The sequence below is a fragment of the Stegodyphus dumicola genome, chromosome 5, assembly GCF_044657685.1.
Source record: "Stegodyphus dumicola isolate Sdum_Otavi_A_Nest chromosome 5, ASM4465768v1".
Classification (NCBI taxonomy): Eukaryota; Metazoa; Arthropoda; class Arachnida; order Araneae; family Eresidae; genus Stegodyphus; species Stegodyphus dumicola.
In genome coordinates, this window is record NC_140772.1 from 96,568,694 (window position 1) to 96,592,748 (window position 24,055).

At 31.1% G+C, this 24,055-nt stretch overlaps 1 protein-coding gene and 1 long non-coding RNA gene across 4 annotated transcripts in view; one reads left to right on the forward strand and one right to left on the reverse strand.

The window, feature by feature from the left end:
* LOC118197664 (cell adhesion molecule Dscam1-like) overlaps window positions 1–20,579 on the reverse strand; it is a 927,954-nt gene extending 907,375 nt beyond the window's left edge. For 2 of the 3 annotated variants that reach the window (XM_085816876.1, XM_085816875.1), the window contains exon 1: window positions 20,103–20,578. In XM_085816876.1, the coding sequence (XP_085673002.1) occupies window positions 20,103–20,151 (49 nt within the window). In that variant the 5' untranslated portion in view covers window positions 20,152–20,578. Of the gene's footprint in view, window positions 1–20,102 lie in introns of all 3 variants that reach the window. The other variant, XM_085816877.1, reaches the window with a different exon arrangement.
* LOC146997169 (uncharacterized) overlaps window positions 20,532–24,055 on the forward strand; it is a 60,691-nt gene continuing 57,167 nt past the window's right edge. Inside the window, exon 1 of the long non-coding RNA XR_015041172.1 lies at window positions 20,532–20,668. This is a non-coding gene — a long non-coding RNA (uncharacterized LOC146997169). The remainder of the gene's footprint in view (window positions 20,669–24,055) is intronic.

Consider the following 24,055-nt stretch of genomic DNA (forward strand, 5'->3'; position numbering starts at 1 on the left):
AATATTTTTAAAGGAGCATATTTATAGCTTTCGCTTTATTTTCGCAGGAAACTCGATAAGAAAAGAAAATACCTCTCCTTCGTTTCAAACAATATTTTAGTTGCGGTATCTTCTAAACAGCTGCACATGAAATAATTACTGAAGTGAAATTATTACTTTTGAACAGGAAACTATTAATGGTTATTTGATTTGAATACGATAGGTTTGTCTTATATAGTATGTTAAAGAAAGCTGTTCCAATCAAAAGGTTCAAGAAAATATTGCAAAATGCCCTAAAACCAAATAAAAAAATAAAAATATAATAAAAAACTGCAAAATGGACGGGAAAAGCATTACATCGAACCAACTCCTCCCTAGATTGTTCTGCAACCTGTGTAACGATTTAAAAAGTTGGAACAATCCATCAATCGAAAATCGCTTTCTTTTTATTTGGCGCTCTGAGAGAGATAGGGGAAAAGTTGCCGTTATTTTTCCCTACCTTTTGTATGTCGATTTAGAGTGCTGGATCAATATGGTGCGGGTTAATTCCTGTATGAAACCGATAACTGTTCTTCGAAAAAAAGTGTCGAAACCCATGCGTATGGGAGCGATACGATTTACTGATTTCATAGCTTTTTTCCCAACTTTTTTAGCTGATAGCTTCCAAATGTAGTAACGACTTTTTTCTCAACTCTTTTCAACTTCTCCAAAAAATTGACGAATGTATTTTTTAAAGCAAAGAGAGATAAAAGATCTTGAAGATGATCTGCTTTCTTCTACTCTTTTTTATATTAGTACAGTTTCTTTTTTGTTCCTCAATATGCACTTTTTTCCTCCAGCGTTTTTCCTTTTCAAGCAGCAACGGGTTTTAAAAGTCTTGGCTTCCCCCCCCCATCTTACATTTCCGTTTTTATTTTCACTAAAAGCTAATTATAAAAGGAATGGAACAGTCGTGTTCTCCGTTTTTAAAAAGGTTGTTTTCGCGACATGGAAATGGTTTTAAGCCAATGAGTAAAAGATACGCCGATAATTTTATTCAATCTAAGAATCACCAGCATGAAATTTTTATTCCTTGTTCATTATAGGTATAAAATCCTTCATCGTTCGCTAGAAATCTTTATAAAAGCAAAAATTTTTAAGTTGTTTGCAATTAACGTGAAGCAAATATGTGCAGCTTTACATAAATGCTCCGAATGAAATGTCCATTAATATCCATCTTATAAGCAATAAAAGCTAAATTAATACATAATAAATTTAAATTAAACGAAACTACTTCAACTAATGGTATTGAACAATAGTACGGGTTCTATTTATACACATACTTTTTCCAACCAACATACCAGAACATATATAAACAATAAGTGATAGTCAAAAACAAGTTTAGGTTAGATACACGGAATAAATCATAATGTAATAATAAAATAAGTCATAAAAATAAAATATATTATAAATCTGCGACAATGTTGAAGTTAATTGGCAAATGAATTGTAGTAGGGATAGAAAATGCAATTACAAGGAGTTCAAACATAAAGGAAGTGCCGTTAAGCTAAAGGGGTATTAAGAGCGCTCATATTCCGTGATATCTAAATATCGCAAAAAATTTAAACTTTCTCCCTCCCTCCAACAAAAACTCTAATAGTTAGTAAGCTTTATTTGAATTAACATATTATTATACTTTATGCTGATCTTTCTTTCACTTTCACTGTTTTGCCTACTCTACTAGACTACAAACGAAGTATATCTGAAATGGAACCAAGAATCTATGCTTAAGAGAGAATTGACATCCTCAGTCCACTGCGATGAAATTCTGTATTGATCAGCGATATCTTTCGCACAGCTACTACTAACTGGTGAGCTAGTTTCTAATTGAAAATTACGTTATAGTCCTAGAACAGCGGAGCGATATTCTGAGATTTTAAATTTAAACATGTAAATACTTCATATTATTATGCTCCTCTTCTCGAAAATGGCATTAGCTGGTACAGTTATTGTTTTAGTTTTGTAACTTCTTGCTAAGTTAAAAGAAAATTCTGAAAGGTTTCAGACTTGTTGTACTTGAAAGGTTGTCTCCCAAAAGGGTTTGTTGAGGATTTTTATTCTCCTGCTTAGATTGCAGTCTGCCAACCTGCTCTGTCACTCATTCCTGTTAACCCTTTTTTTATGTCATTTTAGCTTCATTATGAAGCATATTGTTTTCGCACTTACGCCATATACAATTAAACAGCAAAATTATAAAAATTTAAAGAGCAGTATAGCAGCGTATATTTACAATTTCCCATGCATTGTTAAGTGTTTTCATATATTTTTCTATTTTTTCTCAGTTCATCACATCCATTAATGTTCGGTTTTCTTAGTATGATGGCTTACGAAACTTTTTTTGTCTTTTTTATAAATGTTTTGAGTGTTACTTTTATTTATTAAATATTATGTTCTTCCCATCGCCCCATCTACGTTACATCCACAAAAAGTCGTTTCAACGGCAAAATCACAAAGTATTTATAAACAGCATATCTTTAGATTTTCCGAAAAGAGTCTCGCTCGCTGGGGATAAAAATATTTTATTCAGTACAGTGTTGCCACAGATCGCTTCCAAATCATTGGGTTTGTTGATCAAAAATTCGTCAAAGTTTTACAAAATAGGCAATGAATAATAATAAAAATATGTAACATCATTCTATGAAAATATTGATTATTTTAATTGAATAGATCATGAATTAAATGTATAGTTTATTATTTAAATCAATCTGTTTAAACTCATAAGAACTGCATCCAGTGCTTTCAGACAGCTTAGTTTGATAATCGACAACAAATAGATTCGAAATTCATACATGAAATCTGAAGATAGATGATAGATAAAGATGAAAGATAAAGCTATCTTATGTTTTGCCGAATCGCAAAAGATTCGAATGAAAAGTAGAATGAAGGATTTATAGCGATTCGACGCCAAATAGCGTTTCGGTTCTAATAGCCAAATAGCGTTTCAGTTCTAATAGACATTTTAGGCTTACAGAGCTTCAGTTATATTTATATTTTAGAAATAAAACTATTCTTTGTTAAACTTCGAGCAGCATTTAAATGGTAAAATAGCCTCATGAAGTTTTCGAGCCGCGATTTGGCCATTCCTAGTAGGCAATGTTAAATACATTACAGTGCAAGTGAAGCGAATAGCATGTAATTTTTACAACAAAAACATACAATTTTAGCATTAACATTAAGATGTCCAAAATCAGTAGACTTTAATAATTAGCTCGTAGTTAGACTTTAATAATTAGACTTTAATAATTAGTTTAATAATTAGCTTAACCTAAGTTAATTGCATCCTATTTTCGGCAGCGCGACTATCGACTCCTTATTTTTTCAAGGATAAATACCCTCCTATTTTTGTATGTGGTTTTCAAATTTTACTGTTCTGCGTACTATAATTACATGAATTTTATTTCCAAATTCTTGGCATAAATTAACAAACATGAAAATAACATCATTATGTAAATCTTGAAGTTATTAATTAACCCACAAATACTATTATGGATTTATAATTAAAAATATAAACCTTTTACTGTATCAAATTGTGAAAAAGAATGATTTATAATATATTTTGAATAAGCCAATTAAAGCTGTATCAATACGAAGCACTAAAAATTAATGGCATTTAATTCTTTATATCAACAGAATACTCGTACAGGAGTAAATTTTTTTTCTACTTTAATAAAAACTAGAAGTAAAGAATATAAATATAAGTGAAACAAAGCTTTTCTGCAAAGATATCTGCTTTCTACGATGTATTTGCTCCTAAAAATTAAAATACTGATTATTAAATAGGTAAAAAAATTTTTAAAAGTATGAGATATATTTCTAATGGGCCAATCAAATTGTTTGAAAACATGAATGAATTTACAGAAATTCAACTTCAGAGCTATATATCAGGAATTTAAAATAATTGCTGTTGAATAAAAATTTAGATAAAAAAATTAAGACATGTTTCAAAACTGCTATCCGCAATTCATTTTCGATTAACAGAAATGAATGGGTAATGAATGTGTATTTTTCTCCTCTCCAGTTCTCGCCTTAACATGAAAACGCTGTTAAAATGCTATGGAAACGAAAGCTGTAATGACTTACTGTAATGGAAATTATTTTATGTTTCATGATATTTCTTAAAACGCTATGCAAAGTGTTTAGCTTTGGTTGAAATCCAAATGTTTGTTATTTTCCTTGTGGGGCTACACGAAATTGGGCATTTGCCAAACTGAGAGAATTTTTTAGAGCAAATGGCACTGCATTTATTGGTACATTTCCCTCTGTGGAGGAGAGTCACGGGGCTGACTACTACTATTTGTAATTATTATTTTTCAAAACATTAAGGAAAATAGAAGAGTACTTTTTAACTCAACAGCTACATCCTATTTTTTATTTTAAAATAAACTGATTTGTCCGAACAAGTCCACGAAATTCAGGCTTTATCTTCTACGTCAATGGTTTCCAAATTCTACACCCACATCAGTTATTAAGCGCCCATGATCCCTTAATATTAATAAATGTGGAAGTTTCCTATTAAATACGCTTGTAATCATAAGTGGCTGATTGGTTAAACTGCTGAACATTTGAAGTTCAACCGGGGTTCCGGTTCAATCCTGCTGGCTGCATTGGTACTTTAATGATTTTTTCCAATATATAACGTAAATACAAGCTAGTTTCCCTTAAAATAGCCTAAGCGGAGTCATCCCTCTTCCTAGGCGGCCCATCAGCGGCAGAGCGGTAGAGTCGCTTAACACTGATAGTTGCGACCAGGGTTGGATTCCATGCTGGCTGCATGGGCGTTTTCACGAATGTTCGCATATACAACAGGTATATGAGCCAGTTTTCCTTTGAAAGTCCTCGAGAAAGCATCCGTTCTCTTACGCAGGGGAATATTGCTCGGAAAAGTTTGATAATGTTATTTGATTATACATTCCTAGAAGTGCGGACACTTTTGTGCTGAGGAAAGGCTTTCCAACTCAGTTCCTAGTTTGTTACATTGATTAACAAAGCAAATGAAAACTGTACTTTCTTAGTTATGACTCGGCATAAAAATTTCCACATTTTTATGAAAACTGCTTTTTATAAATTGGAAACTGGTTATCATAAAATATGTGCACAGTTATACGAATGCACACATATGAAAGTTTCGGTCTTTCCGCATAGTGGCCAGCCTGCATAATGCTTCTGGTTACATCACGATGGGTCAGATGTGATACGAATATGTTCCCTAACTTACATGCTTTTTTCTGACATTTTTCCCTTAAATATCTTGTTCCGTATCTCGAGTTTCGAAATCAGTATTTAAAGCAGATTTTCAATATTTGGAAACACAGTACCACATTGCATTTATCTATTTATTTTAAAACTAATTAGAAATATGAAACAGTCGGTTTTAAACGTATCTTTTAAGACACGCAATTTAATCCAAATCTTTAATCATTTGTTCGCATGAGAAGAGAGAAATCCAATTCGCAGCAATTACTAACGGTTATTAAGTTCTTTCCACTTTAATTGCTTCAATCAAGAGATGAAGAACTTGCATCGCTTCCGCCGGGATCAGCAATAAAGAACTGACAAAAATGATAGCGTTGTTGAGTTCGAGAGATGGGAATGGAGATGAAAAAGTACTAGGACCAACAAATTTAGGTTAAGATTTCGACATTTATTTCTCATGATCTATAGGGTCTAATATTGGTTTTCTTCAATTCGATAATTTAAGTCAAGCAGGTAAACATTTTCATCATCCGATAACGGAACGCTGGATAATCATTACATAAATGTTTGTTAAAGCAAAGTTTTAGCTTAAATGCTGAATGAGTTTTGCGGCTAAAGCATTGACTGCAAAGAAATTATTTAATTTTTTGCTTTCATTTGCTTTCAGTAGCTCGTATTTCATATGCCAAAACTATATTATTGTACACTTTTGTAAATACTTGTATTTTTATAACTACGTGTTTATGTATTTTGTATTGATATGCATTTGTTTTTAGTTAATTTATTTAATGCGTTTTGTATGATAACTTTATTTTATCCGAGTTTCATTTAATTTTGAATTTGTGGTCACTTTTTTATTTGTACGCTTACGAGTCCCGAGAATCTCTGGTCTCTTTTTTATTTTCGTACTTATTGCCTGCGTTTTGGAGTAGACCTTTAATTGTATGCCCTTTGAAGTTTCAGTTTAACAAATCGCTTAATATGGTTAGGACCTTCTTAATGAGTCTTGGCGGCATTTCTTGCCAACTAGAGGAACTCCTCTATTTTTATGCCACAAGAGCGAAGTTCTGGAAGTTTCTGTAAGTTCAGTTATTAATTCGGTTTTCGGTTAAGATTTTACACCATTGGATTCCAAATAAGTGATTACTACAAGGTTCTGCAATGAATCTGGTGATCTTTGTTATTCTTCAGGCGTTAAGACGAATGGAAAATTTTTGTTCAGTCTCCCCTCCTCATTGGGCTATTTATAGCTTTCTAACTTGTTGTATGACCTGCTATTTATCTCACTAAAAATTCAAGTTTTCCTATGAACTGCTTTAGTTACTTAAAGTATTAGAAACAATCTGAATCCAATTAATATATATATATATATAATAAAGAAGGAAAATTAATTAGCGCAGACGTTGATCCATAATAAATACCAAATTTGGCAGCCAATGCAGAATAAATATTCAGTTTTTTCATTCGACATTTATGGTCACATTTCACTTGACACTCTAATCGTACCTATTCTAATACATTTACATTATTGACATTTTTGGGGTAAGAAGAGAAGTAGCAAGCAGCAGTCTACCTTCATTAAGGAGCATAAGCGAAGTGCGCAATTATTCATTATGGAAGCTCAGTGTAGGAGAAAGTTTCCGGTTCTAGAAATTTCCCGAATAAGTTACGATTAAGTTTCGTTCTACGTCATCATTCTTATGAAAAAGTCACATGACATGGATTAATAAAAAAATGACGCAGTTCAGAAAATTTTATTAACGATTACTATTTTTAAAACAGAGAGGAGAAATACCCAAATAAAAATCAAGAATTAAGGAGCTACTACTTATTTAATGTATAATTTTTATTTGCATTATTTATCTTATATCTATATATATCAAGATCTATACATTTGTATATATACGAAGATTTGACGGATGTTGAAAGGTAAGTAAAAGTGTTTAAAAATCAGTGATAATGCTAAACTGTTAAACTTTAATAATGTGTTATTAAGCAGAGACATATGTTAACATTTTGTTTCATTGTGTTTTGGAACAGAACGCATAAGAATTTACGATAAATCTAATTTAGGAAAGAATTTAACCAGCTCATGTACGATGTCTTGCAAAATCAAAAATATCAATGGTGCTTACGGAAAATCCCGTCGACCATTTTTGACTATTAAAGAAAAGACGTCAAACTACGTGAATTTTCGCCAAAAATGGAAAATTCTTCAAACACGCTGGGTTTGTTGTAACCTTGATTACACGTGTTAGTTATTATTATTGAGTAAAGACTCCTTTTTTGCCCTCTATCATGCATTTTCGAAGAAAATGATTAAAATTTTAGTACTGTAAAAGCACTTATTTGAGCCATAATTTTTGCAAAAATGAAGATATCGGTGATTTCGCGAGTTGAAAATTTCGCGAAATTTTGTAAGTTTCTGATTTTTTATTAATATTTTAGGCGAAAAAAGAGTATTCCGCGAGACTTATATTTTCTCGCGAAAATTAAAGCCTAGCGAAAAGTAATTGCTTTTACAATATATCTCCTTAATAAAAAGTAATGGAAATTTTAATGACAAATTAAGTATAAATAAATGATAATATAATAAATTTGAAAGAAAAGAATAGAATGTTTTTATTGCATTTAATAAATAGTTTTTTTTTCGTTTGGTGCGGTTGGCGCCTTCTCTTGTGGTCGACGAGATTTTCCGTAAGTACCATATAAATAATTATAATGATAGCATAAATGGGAAATTAAAAGTTAGTAGTAATTAAAAGCTTTAACATGCATAAAATCTTCGACTTAACGTTGGTTTGATATATGGTTTTACGAAATTTACAAATTTCGAAAGTGTTCAAAATTCTCAGAAAAACCATTCTTTTAATATTGAGTCTCTAGAAACACTAGCATTAGAATTACTAGAATCATTTTTAGAATTACGAACATGCGCTACATAATTGGCATTGAACGTTCTCACATATGCATAGTACATGCACGCAATATTTCCTGTTGAATTTCTCAGTCATATGATTCGGATTTAGAGAAAAGCAATACAGTTTGAATATCCGAATAAATCCTTCAGCGCTGGCGCACATCTTGTGCTACTGTGCTCAATCTTTCGAAGAATTTATTTTCTTTCTCAGGTCAGAAAATAACTTTACCCGTTGTTTGTCTTTTCAAATATAGAAATTTTCAGAAACTTTCCTTCGTTTAAAATTTGACAAAAATCAGTATCTCAATAGCAGTTAATTCATGTTTCTGACATATTGAGGGAAAGTTATAAAGAAAGAAGTACTTTTCTTCATTGTACAAATTAAAGGAAATATTGTAATTGCAAACAATTTCGAGTATTATATTTCAGGGAAAATATCCATTTTGACAGCTTTCGAATCCATTTTCCACGTTTCTTTGCGTGACATCTGTACATGAGGACAGAATGATGGACTTTTTTTTTTTTTTTTTTTTCCAGAATGGATTGCAAAAGGGATTTAAAATGTAATCAGAAAGGTTTTTTTCATGACGTCTGTACGTACGTGTCAAGCATAACGTAAAAATGATTTGCTGTAGAATGTTGAAATTTTGTATATGGAATTGCTACAATAACTAGTTGTGCACCTCCCTTTTTGTAGCAAACGGCCGCACCAAACGTTTATATAAATATATATATTCCCTCTTACCTGGATAGGTGAGCTCTTTATTTTATTCTTATATGCTGGTAACTTGTTTATTTTTTGCTTTAAAAGAGATTAAATTATGTTGTTCTTATATTCCGGTTAAGTTCTTTACGCCTTTCATTAATATGCATGCAACTGTATTATAAATTGCACAGAATTAATATTCTTTAATAGTAAGTTATTAAGTATCTTAAATAATCCTTAATAACTTAACTAACAACAAATCACAAAATAATATAATATAATCTAAAACCTTATAAAATAAAATTAAATTTAAAGCAAATTAATACAAATAAAACAACATTCATATAGAACTAAATATCGGTTAAAAATGTTTTGCTCATTGTCAAGCAGCAGACCAAAGAATTATCAACAAGGTCATGTTTCTGAATTATATCTGCATAATTAGCAAAATAATGAAGAAAATTAAATTTAAAATATTTAAAAATAATTAAATTTATCTCTATCTTTTTCTATTTCTCTCTGTATACATGTATACATAGATAAAGTAAAATATAAATATACCAAAAATGGTAAGCTATCTAACACGAATGTGTGCAAATTAAATAACGTGAAGCACAAATCTAAAAATGACTTTTGAAATATAAGTGAAGGTTTAAAAAATAAAGCAAAAGGTTTTAATTACAAAAGTGATTATTCTTTGGTCTTTATCATGAGGCAGCGAAGATAATTCTCAACACAGTTTCTTTTCTGAAATTATGTCTAGCTGAATTGCAAAAAAGGAATAGTAAACAAGATATTAAACAGGAAATTGACGTTTCCTTTCGTAAATTAAAATTAAAAGTAATTTGAGGAAAAAATTAAAAGCATTCATCAAGCTTTAACTTACTCTGACTCGACTCGAAAGAAAATATGTGCTCTACGTTTTACAGTTAATTAAAATTTATGAATACTCATGTTATATGTGTAAGACAAAAGACAATAAGTCTTGATTTGAAATCAAATTAAAGATTTTTCGTTTTAGAAATTTTTTGATAAAAACATAAAATATGGAATTCTAAGTACAAATTAAAATAGCAGAAACGTGGATGCGTAAAAGAGGTAATTTACAAAACTGAGCATGTAATTAATGAGAAAGTAAACTGAAAAAACTAAAGTTTCATGGAAAAAACAAAAGAACTCAAATATTCAAAATGCAAAACATTTATTAAACAACGACCAATGTAAAAATAAAGTCGAAGAAAATGAATGAAAGTATTAGTAATTAATGTAGAAGTATTTGTTAAAATACTTAAAATCAAAATATTGAAAAGTTAGTTAGTCAGTTTCAACAATTAAATTTTTGCAAACCTCGAACATGGAAATATCTTATAATCCGTATTGTAAGTAAGGAAGTTATGTGCAACAGGCAAGTTCGAAAGCCCGCTGATATGAAAAGAGGAAACAATATTTTAATGATTCGGCACTTCTTTCTGGAGCCACGTCCGTATGAAAGCAGCTACAGGAACATCGGAAAGAAATTTAGGCAAGATATCTCTCAGAAAGATGCCGCATTTGCAATCGTTTGAATTGCTAAGTAAAATGTGTGATTTTACAGAGTATTTGTGTACTATGTAATCAGAGATATATATCATGCAATCAAATCGTTATAAAGAATATTTCTTGGTAGGCATGCGAAATTTCGTAATGTTTGGATATCATGCATCAAGAGGTGAAAGCTAAGGGAAACATAATAATGGAAATAAAATCAGTTTGAACGGCTAACTCACATCTTACAACGCGGAGATTAAGTATCTGCACTTGCACAAGTAGTCACGTGAGGTAATAGGATATTAAAGTAAGTCAAGATTCACTACAGCCTGTTGCAGATTCCAGCAAACAAAGTTCCCCCCAGAGGACAATCATCTAGTTTCAACACCTGCACTCTCTGAAAATGATAGGGATGCATTTTTGTTTCTCATTTAAATTCAGCCAAAAGTTAGGTTAGCTAGCTCTCACGAGCTCTAGTGCTTGTAGCAGGATTATCCACGAATGCATATATAAGAGTATCTTCCACTACACGAGTTCTGCTGTTTCTTCCTCAGTCTACATCACATTTACAAGCACGAACAATCTACCTACGCAGAGGTCATAATTCTGACTTCATCGGTTATCGCTTGGCGATTTGGCATTGGTGTACTCGCGATCACTCTTTATATATCTTTTGATTAGTTGCAACATTCTCCTATGCAGCCACTTACGTGAATGCAGGTCGACGAGAGTATCTTTTGTGCAGGGATGTATGCCATTTAATGTCTATATGAGGAATGACAATTTACGCCAGTGGCCTAATTTCTGACCAATTTTAGTTCGAAGAACTGTTACCACCACTTCATATTCTTTTCTCACATATATTCCATTGCAAAATCTGCTTATTAGGTTCCCCCAAACTGCCTTAATAATTTTGCCAGATCTTTTAGAATCATCTGTGTGTGTGTATGTGCAAGTGTGTAAGATTTAAAAAACTATAAATCAAATAACTTAAATTAGCAATAGTTCTTATTCTTCATTTAAATTTGGATATTTCCCCTTTCAGTTTTAAAAACAGTAAGTATTTTAATAACTTTATGTGGACTGCATTTTTTGTAGATTAATCTACATCATATGACTTTGGCGTAAAAGCTCTAACAAAAGCAACTTATAGTATTGAATAGTATCAGATAGTATTGAAGCCAAAGCTAAACCATTCTGAGTTAAGATTTCATCCTGAGCACATCGCACTTCACTTCTGCTACTTTTCTGTGTAGATATATTGCTGCTGCACTTCTCTCTTTTTATTGAAACGATATGAAAAATGTATATGTTCCTGAATGGTCACGATTAATGTGCCAATTTATATAGGGCAGAAAATATTCAAATTAAAATAGTAGGAATGTTATTTAAATTTTCCGAGACCGCTTCTATTAAATGTGTTACGTCTGCAATTTTTGCTTGATGCTTTGATATCTGATGTCTGCAGAATTCTCAAGTCATCATATATATGTACAAACATTTAATTATTAACTTTATGTTTATGATTATTTCCTAGAAGAGGAATGCCAAACGATTTCAAATAGAAATTTAAAAAATTTAATACCTAAGAAGACTGTGTTAAAACTATTAATAAATTGTAATAAACTATAATGTTTAATATTTGTGATGGGATACATCCAAATCGTATAATTTAAAAACGAAAATGACTAGCACATAAAAAAAAAGAGGTAGAATAGTACATACAAAAAGAGCAAGTAAACTATTGCTAATTTCTCAGAAGAGGGTTGATGTATCAAGTGCAATCAATCGTCTTCCAAAAAATTCGCAATACTTTGCTATGATCGCCCTTCGTATGTTTGAATGAATTCTTTTAGTCACGAAAAACTAATGTGTAAAATTTCGGAATTTAGAAATAGCAATGCATATAAAACCATTGCAAGACTATTACACAATTTAAACTATTATACAATTATATTATCTTAATTACATCCATATATAAAAATATAGGCCAGCGGTTTCTCAACCTTTTGACTAACGCGTACCATCTAAGCAAAAATTGAAAATATTTAGTACCACCACTACAAAGTTCCACTATCATCACCACACTTGAACAAAGCTCAAATCTCATAAATTTACAACTGTTAGAAAAAACGCTCAATCAGGATGTTGGGGTGTTAATTTTTGAAGTTACTAGTTAAAAACATCTTTCTTCTTTGATTACCTATTTTCTCTTGCGTAACACCGGTTTAGAACCCCTGAATATATGCCAAAAATATATAATTTTAATCCTACCTTATAGTTTAAATTCCTTATCTGCTACTGTACAGCTTTTAATCGAAAAGGATGCTTGTTGGAACCGACCCTTGAGGAACGCTTAGGTTTATCATTAAAAGAGGTGGGAAAGAGTGTTAAAACTGTGTATCTAAATGGGAATGACGAGAAAGGAATACGAATGATGCCCACTGATTGACTGTATACCAAGAAAATATATATGTGAAATGTGAAGATGACAGGCAAGCGCTTTTATCTCCTTTTCGGCTATTGTGCAAATAAATTGTTTTGGATTTAAACAAATAAATCATAATTAAGAAATTATAATATACTGTGGCTGAAAGTCAAAGAAATAAAAAGTAGTAAGAATAACAGTAAAAAATTTTCATTCAGAATCAAAGATGTTTGAATCCCTTTTAAAATTAAACGAATAAATTCTAAATTGCTGAAAGAACAACTCCTGATTTTTTTCGCTGCAGAATACATGGTTTCGCGTTATACGATTGGACGCTGTAAGGTACTTTGCGGTCCTCCATACACGAGAACTTAAGTAACGCAAAAATAAATTACCTTGTATTAATTTCTATACCTGGCACTTCAGATCGTTACTAATAACGATTAAATCAAGAATATGATTATTAAACCGCGAATATTGCATGCAGTGTGACGTGTATGACACTGAAAATAAAATCATTGGCGAAACTAAACAAGACATGCTTACATTGTAAAGTCTGCGTGGTGGGACGTTCTGAAAGACTGATTTGGGACGGTGTAAAGAAACGAAAACATTTTACTTTTAGCTAAAAATGGAATTGATGTGTTTACAAATTGGTTGGATTGTTTTAAAAAACTCCAGAGTCATTGTGGATTAAAAATATAGAGTATAAAAGTCATCAACTGAACAGTGCAATCCCATGAAAGCAGACACAAACAAAACAGATGAAAATATATAAAATATAATTACAAAATACAATGTTTGAGTATGTGAAGAGCACATCTTTATGAAAGGTTTAAATCACCTTATGTTTTTGCTTTGCGAAAGACAGTATTCGTGAGGAGGCGAAAAGCGTCCTCTAACCGCTACATACTTAACATTCAGTCACCATATTCTGTGATTAAATGTATTTATTTCACTGCATTGTATTAACTATTAAATTAATATTAAATTAAAGTATTCAAAATCTTTTAGAAAATATATATGTATAACTACTTTTAATGAACTTTTTAATGAACTGTATAACTACTTTTAATGAACTTTTTAATGAACTGTAATTTAAAAGATTGTGTGAATTTTGATTTTGAATTTAAATTAAAAATATATAATTTTTGTTTTTACTTTTGATTTTGAATATGGGAGTGTTGTTGGGGTGTGTTTTCCTTAAGTAAGCATCTCGTTTATTTCTGTTCTTAACGAGTAACTTAAAAGAATATCTAACTCATTTTTATTTAGTTTATGACAGGTCATTTAACTTAAATTGACTAACTGCTTTCTAATATTTTATCCTTACTTGGAAAATAGACGAAACTCTGTCACTTAATTGTGTTATTGTTGGTTGATAGTGGATTGGTTTGTTCCCCCTTGGCAAGTTAATTAATTTGCAATCAATGACACTAACTACTTCTGATGTACTTCAAAATTTTACTTTTGAATAAGATGTTTAAACGGTTTTTACTGCAATAAAGGACTAGATTACACTGATTTAAAATGCTAATTACTGACTAAAAATGTTTCCTTTAATTGAATTTCGTTTCCTTGGAAGTAATATATAAAATATCTTTTCTAATATATATATATATATATGTAGAAGATCATATAGAACGTAGTCTGTTTGTCATAACATAAGAAAACGGAACTCTCTTCATTCTTCCCAATACCAACGTCTGAAGGTTTCTGATTTCATGAGGGTTTCACTCATAACATGAAAAGAGTGCATAGTGGCTGCACTCTCATAATTACCTACAGAGAATTCCTTTCTGAATGATATATGTAGACGAGCCTGGTGGAGCCCTCTTTTTCGAGCTTCCGTTTTATTTATCGTTAAGGCATACTTCAGAGAAGGCTTCTGCAGTGCATATAATTCGCATATTTAAGCGGTAGATAATTCTTAAGTTATGCGAAAATGTGCGGCAAAACAATGTATCGTCCGACATTGTGTAGAATCCTTAATAGTCACAAATCTTCTGCCTTTTTATTCTAACGGGCGAAGTTATAAGATTTTTTGGGGGATCAAAAACGTGTCTGAGTTGTTAAATGAGCAACATATCCCGTGATCGGTGCGCCCTAATAGGTAGTTCTATCTTGATATAGCCCATCTTATTTTAGCCATGACATTCGGGAGCACTTTAGTGTGACATTTCAGCAACTGCGTCTAAGGGGCTGGTGGCAGGATCGGTCTTTCTTTGGCCTACCCGTTCGCTATATTTTTTTATCCCAGGACATTTTTTTGTGGTCACATAAAAGGGCTGGCGTACGGTATACTGTCGATATCTGGGTACCTGTCGCCGCCATCAAAACGATGACAGGAATATTTCAAAATGCCCATGATTTTTGGGTGCCAATATCAAGCCTTTACACACCTGAAGATCAAAATTTCGAACATCTTCCCTGATCTCTCTTAATATCGCAATTTTTATATTTCTATAAATAAAATAATATTCTTTACTTATATATTGCTCTTTCATTTCACGTGTTCTATACACTTTTGCAGATGACGACGATGTTTACATTTCTATTTGATTCCGATTTATCTTTAAGTAATCTCAAAAGGTTTTCCATATATTACACATACAATTTTTAACGATGATCTTTTCATCAATGGAAGGTAGAAAATTTAGATAAGTATAATAATTCTATAAGGTAATGTAACACTATAAAATATCATAAAAGTATGCCGTTAAACTAAAGCGTCTGTCATTAATCATACGTATTTTGCGTATCAATCATGTAATGCATTTACATTTTCCAACCAAAACTAATCAAACTTCGCATATGAATATAAGACGGGATATCTTAAAAAAAAGACCTTAAGCCTAGATTATATTTGTAAAACAACCAGATCTTACCAAAAGTTATTCTCACTTTAGTTTAGATTTGATCTACTTAATTTCAAAAACATATTGGTAAGAAAATACTCAGTATCCTTAGATAACACTTGAGTATGTCCAGCTGTCCGAATGTCCCTCCCACAGTTCTACAATAGCTAATGAAAGTTACCTTGAGGTTGTTATATATCTCATGAAAGCTAATTAAGAGATATTAAAATTCAAGGTAGGATACGTTTATCTGCAGTAACTGAAATTTTATGTAATGCACTGAAATACGTGTAATTAACCGATTGATTAACTGATTATAGCGAAACACCCATCGACTGTCTGAGTAAGAAGGGATCCCTGCCTAAGAATCCTTTATCGAAATCTTTCTAAGGAAAACTTGTTTGTATTTTTCTCATCCATGAAATAACCACAAAAAAGTCATGGAGCCAGCCCGTTCATCGGGATTCGTAACTAAGTCCGACTACCAGTATTCAGTGATCTCAGCCACGAGACTAGTGACAGGCCCATGTGATTAAGGTTATTGGTTTTCTGTTCTAGCTATCAGCGCCACTATGAATAACTGTATATCAGGATTTCGATTACCATAGATGTATGGGAAGTGACGATGCAGTTCTATTCAGCTTCATCCTATTTTTTACTAAAAAGCAGCCCTAGAAATCAAATATAAATCTGTGCATGCCATGAAAGTTGTGCAGGCAAACGAGCACATTTTCTTTCATTATCCACATATTGACATGCGGCATGCATTTTTAAGTAACAAATATTTTGTATTGGCTCATTATTATAACAGTCCTCATTATAGAAATCTTTACTTTCGGATTCTCAGATATGAACGCAACCGAAATCATTTCAAATTACAGAAATCATTCATATTTTTAAAACTCTTTTCATAGCAAAAGTTGTATTCAGAGGTTAATTATGTTTTTCTTGCATTCCACGTATGAAATTCATCAGTGTTTTAAGCAAATCATTAACCACTCTATTAAGGAATGTAAATCCTTCTGAGATTTAGCCTGGAAGATTTCTTAATTAATCTGTGGTCTCGTCTCTTAATGAGGCAAAAAGAAATACGTAAATTTCTGGCAAATTGTCAAGGTAAAAGTTGCACAATTTAATCGAGTGTTTCTACAAAGTTTAATTTTTTAAAAAGCCGTACGTAGCTTTAGAAACGTCATAGCGTTATTCTTATCCCGTTTCTTTTAGACTTTAAGAATTTATACTAGAACCATCAAAATGAAATACAAATAGCACATGAAATATAGTTAGCATATTTCCTAATGAAATGCATAAAGCGATAAAACAAAGAATTTTATGAGCTTAGTTGTTTTTTCTATCTTTCAGTTTCTTACCGTCATAAATTAGAAAATTTATATTCCAAAATAATCCTTTAATTTTTAGGAGACCAAATGGAAGTCTCAAACGCTTTTGTTTCAGAACAAAACCGTTTGTTGTAAAGCTATTTGATTTGTAGTTATCTTTCTATCACAGTTTATTGACAACACATATAAAGTACGCAGTACACACTTACTCAAGTTATACGCACCTGAAATCTAAATTGCATTTAATACATTGATAATCAATTAGTTAAACATCAACGAAGAAACAAACAGAAAAACAACAATAAGGAAAAAAGGTTAGGCTAGCCTTATTTAAACTATGATAAAGCATTAAAAAGCTATCTGTTAGAAGGAATGGATGCTTTTATAGAGGAATTATAAAACAGGAACTGGCTTGGATTTACGTTTCTTCAGGAATACTCCGAAGCAACCAAGGTTTGAAACCGTGTTGAACTACCAGGGTTGAAATCGTTTATCTCCCAGTCGCTAGGAGGGTTAAGAATAAAAGAAACGGATATAAATTTTCAACTCAAGGTAGCTTTTTCTGTTTTTGCAGAAATGTTCAGCAGTATTGAAGTAAAGTAAATTTCAAAAAGAGGCTTAATGAATGCAGAATGAACTTCGTACTTCAATTAAAGAAAGAATTTGGTCCATCACTGCCCATTTTGATTAATCAAAAGAAAATTCCATCAACAAATTGCAAATGTTACCCATATACGACTTGTTAGTCTTAAGTTTCAAATCTTGAAAATATATTTTTGAAATTATGTTTACAACTTTTTAAACGTTAGAAATAGCCTTTAAATGTGTTTTAATTTTTCATGTCACATTACATCATTATACCAGAACAATTCTTATCCTCTTAGCTTGGCCAGTTGCAGGTTCTGAAATGTGGTGTTATTCAACATGACATAAGATCTTTTATTTTTATTCCACACGGATTGGCAAACTGCCAGTTTCTAAAAGCACTGCCATTGTGAATTTCAATTTATCTTTTAAATTTCAAAATGATTTAACATTACTTGGTAAATTACAATTCATGTACATAAGTTATGGTTTTATGTACATTTTATGCCTAATTACGATACAGTCACAAATTACTTAACTCGTCTAATTTACAATATACCAAGTTGATAAATTTTGTAACATTGAAATCATTATTGTAAATAACAAGATGCATTATTAACATCCATATTAAGTTCCTCTGCACGGAATAGCTTTTCGAGTCATGCCTAACAATAAATTTTGTCCAAATTTTTACTTTTCCAAAATCACTGAATTTTGATTTATCAGTATATCAATTCAGATATTTTTAATTAAAAAATTCCTTTTCTTTATTATTTAGATCTCATTCTTTTTTTTTCATATAGTCACTCATATTTCGCATTTATCTTTCGCTTTCTAAAATTACTCGAAACTTATTTCGATGAAACACCGAGATATAGATGAATATTTATCGTTATGCTTATCTCTTTTATTTAAAAGAAAAGAACAAATATTTTATTTTGCTTTAATGGTACTTAAAAATTCCAATACTATTTCTAACGCAAATGTTTTAATTTTAACTTTTAAATGTGTTCCATCGTCCTTAAAACAGGCTTATTCGCCAGTTTTATTTTTACCTATGTATATTTCGAATATTTATATACATACATTAAAATGCATTATAAAAAACTGTTGAATATTTCAGTTTTTAATCTAATAATATTTGATATAAAACGAAATATAAACCAGTTTCATTTGGGAAAATCTTCCATGAAGCAACCTTATCTTCAGCTGGTAATCAGGTTCCTTTTTTAAATCAGTTTATCAACCATCAAAACACTATAATCGTATTTATCACTACTTCCTAAACCATAAGCATTTATCTTACATTGTTTTCGTCATATTTGTTAATCTAAACAATTTTCCTTAAAATTATATTCAATGCTTTCAAATAGTATATTGCCATATGTTTCATTTCTATATCGCCTATTTTATTAATTATTCATACAAAAGCATAAATTTATAGACGGGCCATATCAGCAGGTAAAGGTACATGAATTTACTTAAACCATCATTCTAATATATACAGAAGATTTTTCTGTGCAATGTTGAAATAAAGATTATTTATACAGAATAGAAAAAGATTATAAATAAACGTGGATTAATAGATGAAGGACACAGTATAGAAGTATTCATAATTTACTTTAACTTGTAACTACTATTTAAGCGATATATTGCCTAAATTAAATAAATTTAACATATATTTTGTGAGTGCTTGATCTGCTATCTTATTTTATTGAGGAATAACAATGCAGTATACCCACATTTTAAATTACTCCAGTTTTCATAATTTATTGCGAGGAGGGAAAATTTTCAGTAATATAAACTGGTTGCATTTAAAGGAAATATATGAAAAAATGCATTTTTATAAGAACGTTATTGATTAAATTAATCAATTATTTGTTCATATGTTACTGTTCTTTTGCTTTTAATATGTTTTACCTTTATTAAAAATGTCTTTAACTTTCTATTTCTCTATTTAAGAATCTAGTTGAAAACGGAAACTTTTAAAAACCCTGCAACAATGATTAATTAGAGCTGTGGAACTCTAAAATGAAACAGCATCTGCTTTTTTATAAGTACCTCAAACGTTAATTTCAACGATTTCAAAGCAAGCAATGACAACACTATACGAAAAAAAAATCTCCAGTATGCGAGACTATGTATCGGAAATTCTAAAGATATCTTGTTTTGCTGTTTTTAAATATTTTACATTTCTGTTGAATTAAATTTTTTGTGTTTTACGTGCTAAGAACATTATATTTAATAAATAAAGGTAGCACACGAAACGTTGAAATAACGTAATATAAAATCTGAAAGCCTTAATTTGTTTTTATTTTCCCTTCCTTTTTTATATAAATCCTATTTTTAGTTTAATTAAAATTATTTTACATCTTATTTGCTAAATGATAAGCATTCTATTTAATAAAGAATATTCAATTTTTATAACTTTTTTAAGCGGGTTGAGGATGAAAATTCTCAAAAGAGGGGAAAAATTGCATACATTACTATATCGAACTTGAATAATATAGCATGTTAAATATCTTACCTTCTATTAAGTAAACCAATAACAAGCAGCTAACAGTTTTCCATGCCATAATTATAGCGTTCTTGAAAACTTGTTAATATATATCACAGAAATATTTTAAAAAATCCAGAATGCAGTTCATATTGACGATGCGTATCTGTAATCGACACTGCATAAAAATACAAATGTGAGAAACAGCAGTACACAGTTCCAAGATGCGTGAGAAAAACAGTACTGCGCGTAATCCATTTTACGGTACGCTTGCAGTCTTTCTTCTTTACCACGTGTATTGTGGGAGAAACAACTTTACATGGCAACTTGAGCGTGAAATTTGTCGTCCGTGAGAACTTTTCCCCAGTGATTCCCTATCCCGTTTTATAACGCGGAAGTCACAGAAAGAGAGCTCCGCCGTGGATAATACACGCTACAATCATGAGCGGAGGCTTCCAATGAATAGAGAGCATGCTCTCACCATCTCACCTCAAACTTGCCGGTGTTGGGACACCGAATGAATTGGAGTGAAGGATGACCAACTACAACGTGGTAAGGAATGGCGCATGCGTAACGGATAGCCGCCGCTGGCGCTAGTGAGTAAAGGACAGTTTCTTCTTTACTTTTTTTAGTTCTTTCCATTTGTCATGTAATCTTATTTGGACAGCGTATTGTTTAATGAATGTTTTCCCTTTCTGTCTTCAGTATTGCTTTCAGATTTATTTTTTCGTAAATCTCTTGATTGCGTAATTGAGAAAATTGTTTAAAGAAATATACCGAACATTTGAAACAAACTTTTAATGTAATAATGGCGTTTCTATTGGCACTGCGTTTCTTTGTTCTTTTATGCTTGAAGTAAGTAGTTAGTTCTTAGAAGATTATTTTCGGAACCGGGAGAAATTAAGGAAATAACAATGGTGTTCGGTGATTGCGTTAAAAAATGCAGGAAAAAGAGAACTCACACATTTCAATATTTTTTCCTTACTTCAGAAAGAAAGAAATCGTTTTAATAAATTATTAAATTTGTGAAAATAAATACTACTTGCTTTTAAATGATCTGTTCTGTAATTTGAGAAGCAGGATTCTTTAAAAAATTTACAAACTTCTCTGAGGGTTTGAGAAATTTCAGACAAAAAATATGAGTAGTATTTCACTTAGCAATTTATTACTATCTATTTACAGAATTTCAAGGCATTCACTGAAAAAATGATCCGCTGCTTTTTTACCAAATTTGTCTTTTTTTTTACTCCATTGTACGAAGTAAGTAAAAGAATGTATTGTAATCGCGAAAAATTTCAGGTATCATATTTCAACGAAAATATCCATTTTGACCGCTATCGAATGTAATTTAACTATATTTTTGCCTGAAATTCGGACAGAATAAAGGACTCTTTTCCTCCCAAAACATTATAAAACTGATTTTAAATGAATTCTGAAGCGGTTTTTTTTCGGGGCGTCTATACGTACGTACGTATATATCTCATATAACTCAAACACGATTAGCCTCAGAACGTTGAAATTGTGTATATAGGACTGTGATAACATGCATCTCCCATTCTGGTTGCAATCGGCTGCACCAAAAGTATATAAATTTATATATATATATATATATATATCCACTCTGTTACTTCGCTCAGTTTCTTTATTCTTACATGTTTGTAAATTGGGCATTTTTTGCTTTGAAAATGTTTGAATTATGTTGTTCTTATCTTCCGGTTAAGGTTTTTATACCTTTACTTAACCTGCATGCAATAATTGTGGAATTATCAACAAATTAAATTTTTTTTAAGTGCGGATAAGCCTAATTTTTCTTTACCATGACAGCCAAATTTGTTTACATTTGAAACTTAGCAGAGAAGTGGAGAGGAATCTAGAGAAACTAAGCTTCGTAACAACAAAATAGTTTCTTCTTTTATTATTGCGAATTGAATTATGCTTAATTCTTTCTAGAATTATCACTTAAATTATTAGCTTGTTTTTGCGTAAAAACTGTAATTTTAATTGCAAAAATCGTTTTAACTGCACTTGGTGTTTTATGTTTTTCTATATCTTTCAATTTTTAATGAAAATAATTTATGTACTTTTGCCTCGCCGCGAAGTGAGAACTGAATTAACTAGTAGCGCATGCGCATTATGTAAGCGGCGCTGAATCGTCTGTGAAAGACTGTTTCTTTTTTATTTGTTTAATTCCTTCTATATGTCGTTTTAGATTTATTATAGTATTTGAATAGAGAACGTGGTAATTCTTCAGATGATATAATTTGTGTGCACTCTGAGTTATAAAATGAATGAGATGTAACGCTGTTAAGTGAACTTAGCGCTGAAGGCGGTCGCTATGGTAAATAAATATACTGAAATTTAAAGAGTGCATTTATTCTATTGTAGTTTATACGCAATTGACGAAGTATATTTAATTCAAAATTCGTTAACTGTTAATTCAATATGTTTAAATGAAATGCAAGAAAATTTAGTGTAATTTAATATTCCATACAAGGAAGTCATGTGGTATACACATCAGATTTTTTCTTCGTAATTTACAAAAACACGGCCTTTGGTTCGGTCTGAAATGTATGTAAACAGTTTTGGATAGCTGCATCTTTGCGAAAATGTTCCAACGATTTCTGCCTTTTTTCTGAATGTCTTCGGATTTAACTGTTCAGCTCAGCCTATATTTTATGTTTAGATGAGGTGAGTCTCAGTCTTCTGAATTTTTGCTAGAAGGGACTTTTTTTTAAGATTTTCCTCAGTTTAACTAACCAATTATTTTAATTTTTGAAATCCTTTCTGCACTCCTCATTTCCCGTCGCATTTCCTCGCCAAGACGCAAATAAGGTTAAAGTGAAGAAGCGTATTTAAACGGGCGAAACGAGATAGTTAGACAGAGCTAGTATAGCGCACGTCGCTGTTTCGTCCTTCTGCTGTTAATCTTAGTTGATGGTAGTTTATTAAAGTCTATCGCAAGTGTAGATTGTTGAGTCAGCCTGTTAGTTTTAAGTAGTCCAGCACTTCTCCTCGCCACTTTAAGTTAGTGTTAAATTATTATGAAGTTCCCACCGCAAGTCGTCGGTGATATTGTGAGCACGAAGTACGGGCAATTTTGTTAAAGAGTTTGAATCAAATACAAGGGAAATTTGAACATTTTTCCTGGGTGCTATTGAGCCTGTGCGAGAAGCCGCCTGGCTTATTACAATGATTATTAGTTGCATGATAAAAGAGTTAGATTTTACAACTTAATCACTAAAGGTTTTACTATTTTACACGAATACCATTGTGAAGATTAGGTCTTTGATCTTAATCCCATATCTATATTTCAAGTTACTTATTCTTTATTGTTTAATTCTTTGATGTTCATGAATCGGAAGCCAGTTCTGTATTGCTGTTCACTTTTACTTTACGATGAAGCGTGAATAAGATCTTCTTTAAACTTGGCTATGGTTAAGATTTGAGCCAGATGAATTGAGGCCTAAGAAATATATTCCTTTGAATTTAATGTTTTAGAAAATAATTTTAAAAGTTGATGTATAGTAAGTGTAGCAAATTAATAATTAGTAATTTTTTTTCTCTTTAAATCTGAAACCAGCTGCACTACGTGTTAAAGGATAGACATAAGATATTTGACGACGAAAATGAATGCCTCCTTTTAAACTTGCACTTCTCAACCGCTTTAATCACTAGTAATTTACTTCTTAGTAATTACGAATTCTCTCAGCTTTGATGTCTTTTTGTCCGCAAAAACCTCTGTAAAAATTTGCGTAAACAAAATATGTTAATATTTGTAAATAAATCTTGTAAATACAATTTCTGTATATAAAATTTAAATAAAATAAGTGTTTCTTACATAATACTAGGCCAACCGGAAATTTCTGAGGTTTTCAAATCGAAGCAAGTTTTCTTTTAACTGTTTTATTACTTCCACAACAAGTGAACTTGGTGGAGGCAGTTGTTTATATAAATACAGGCTTTTCTCCTCACACTGCATAACT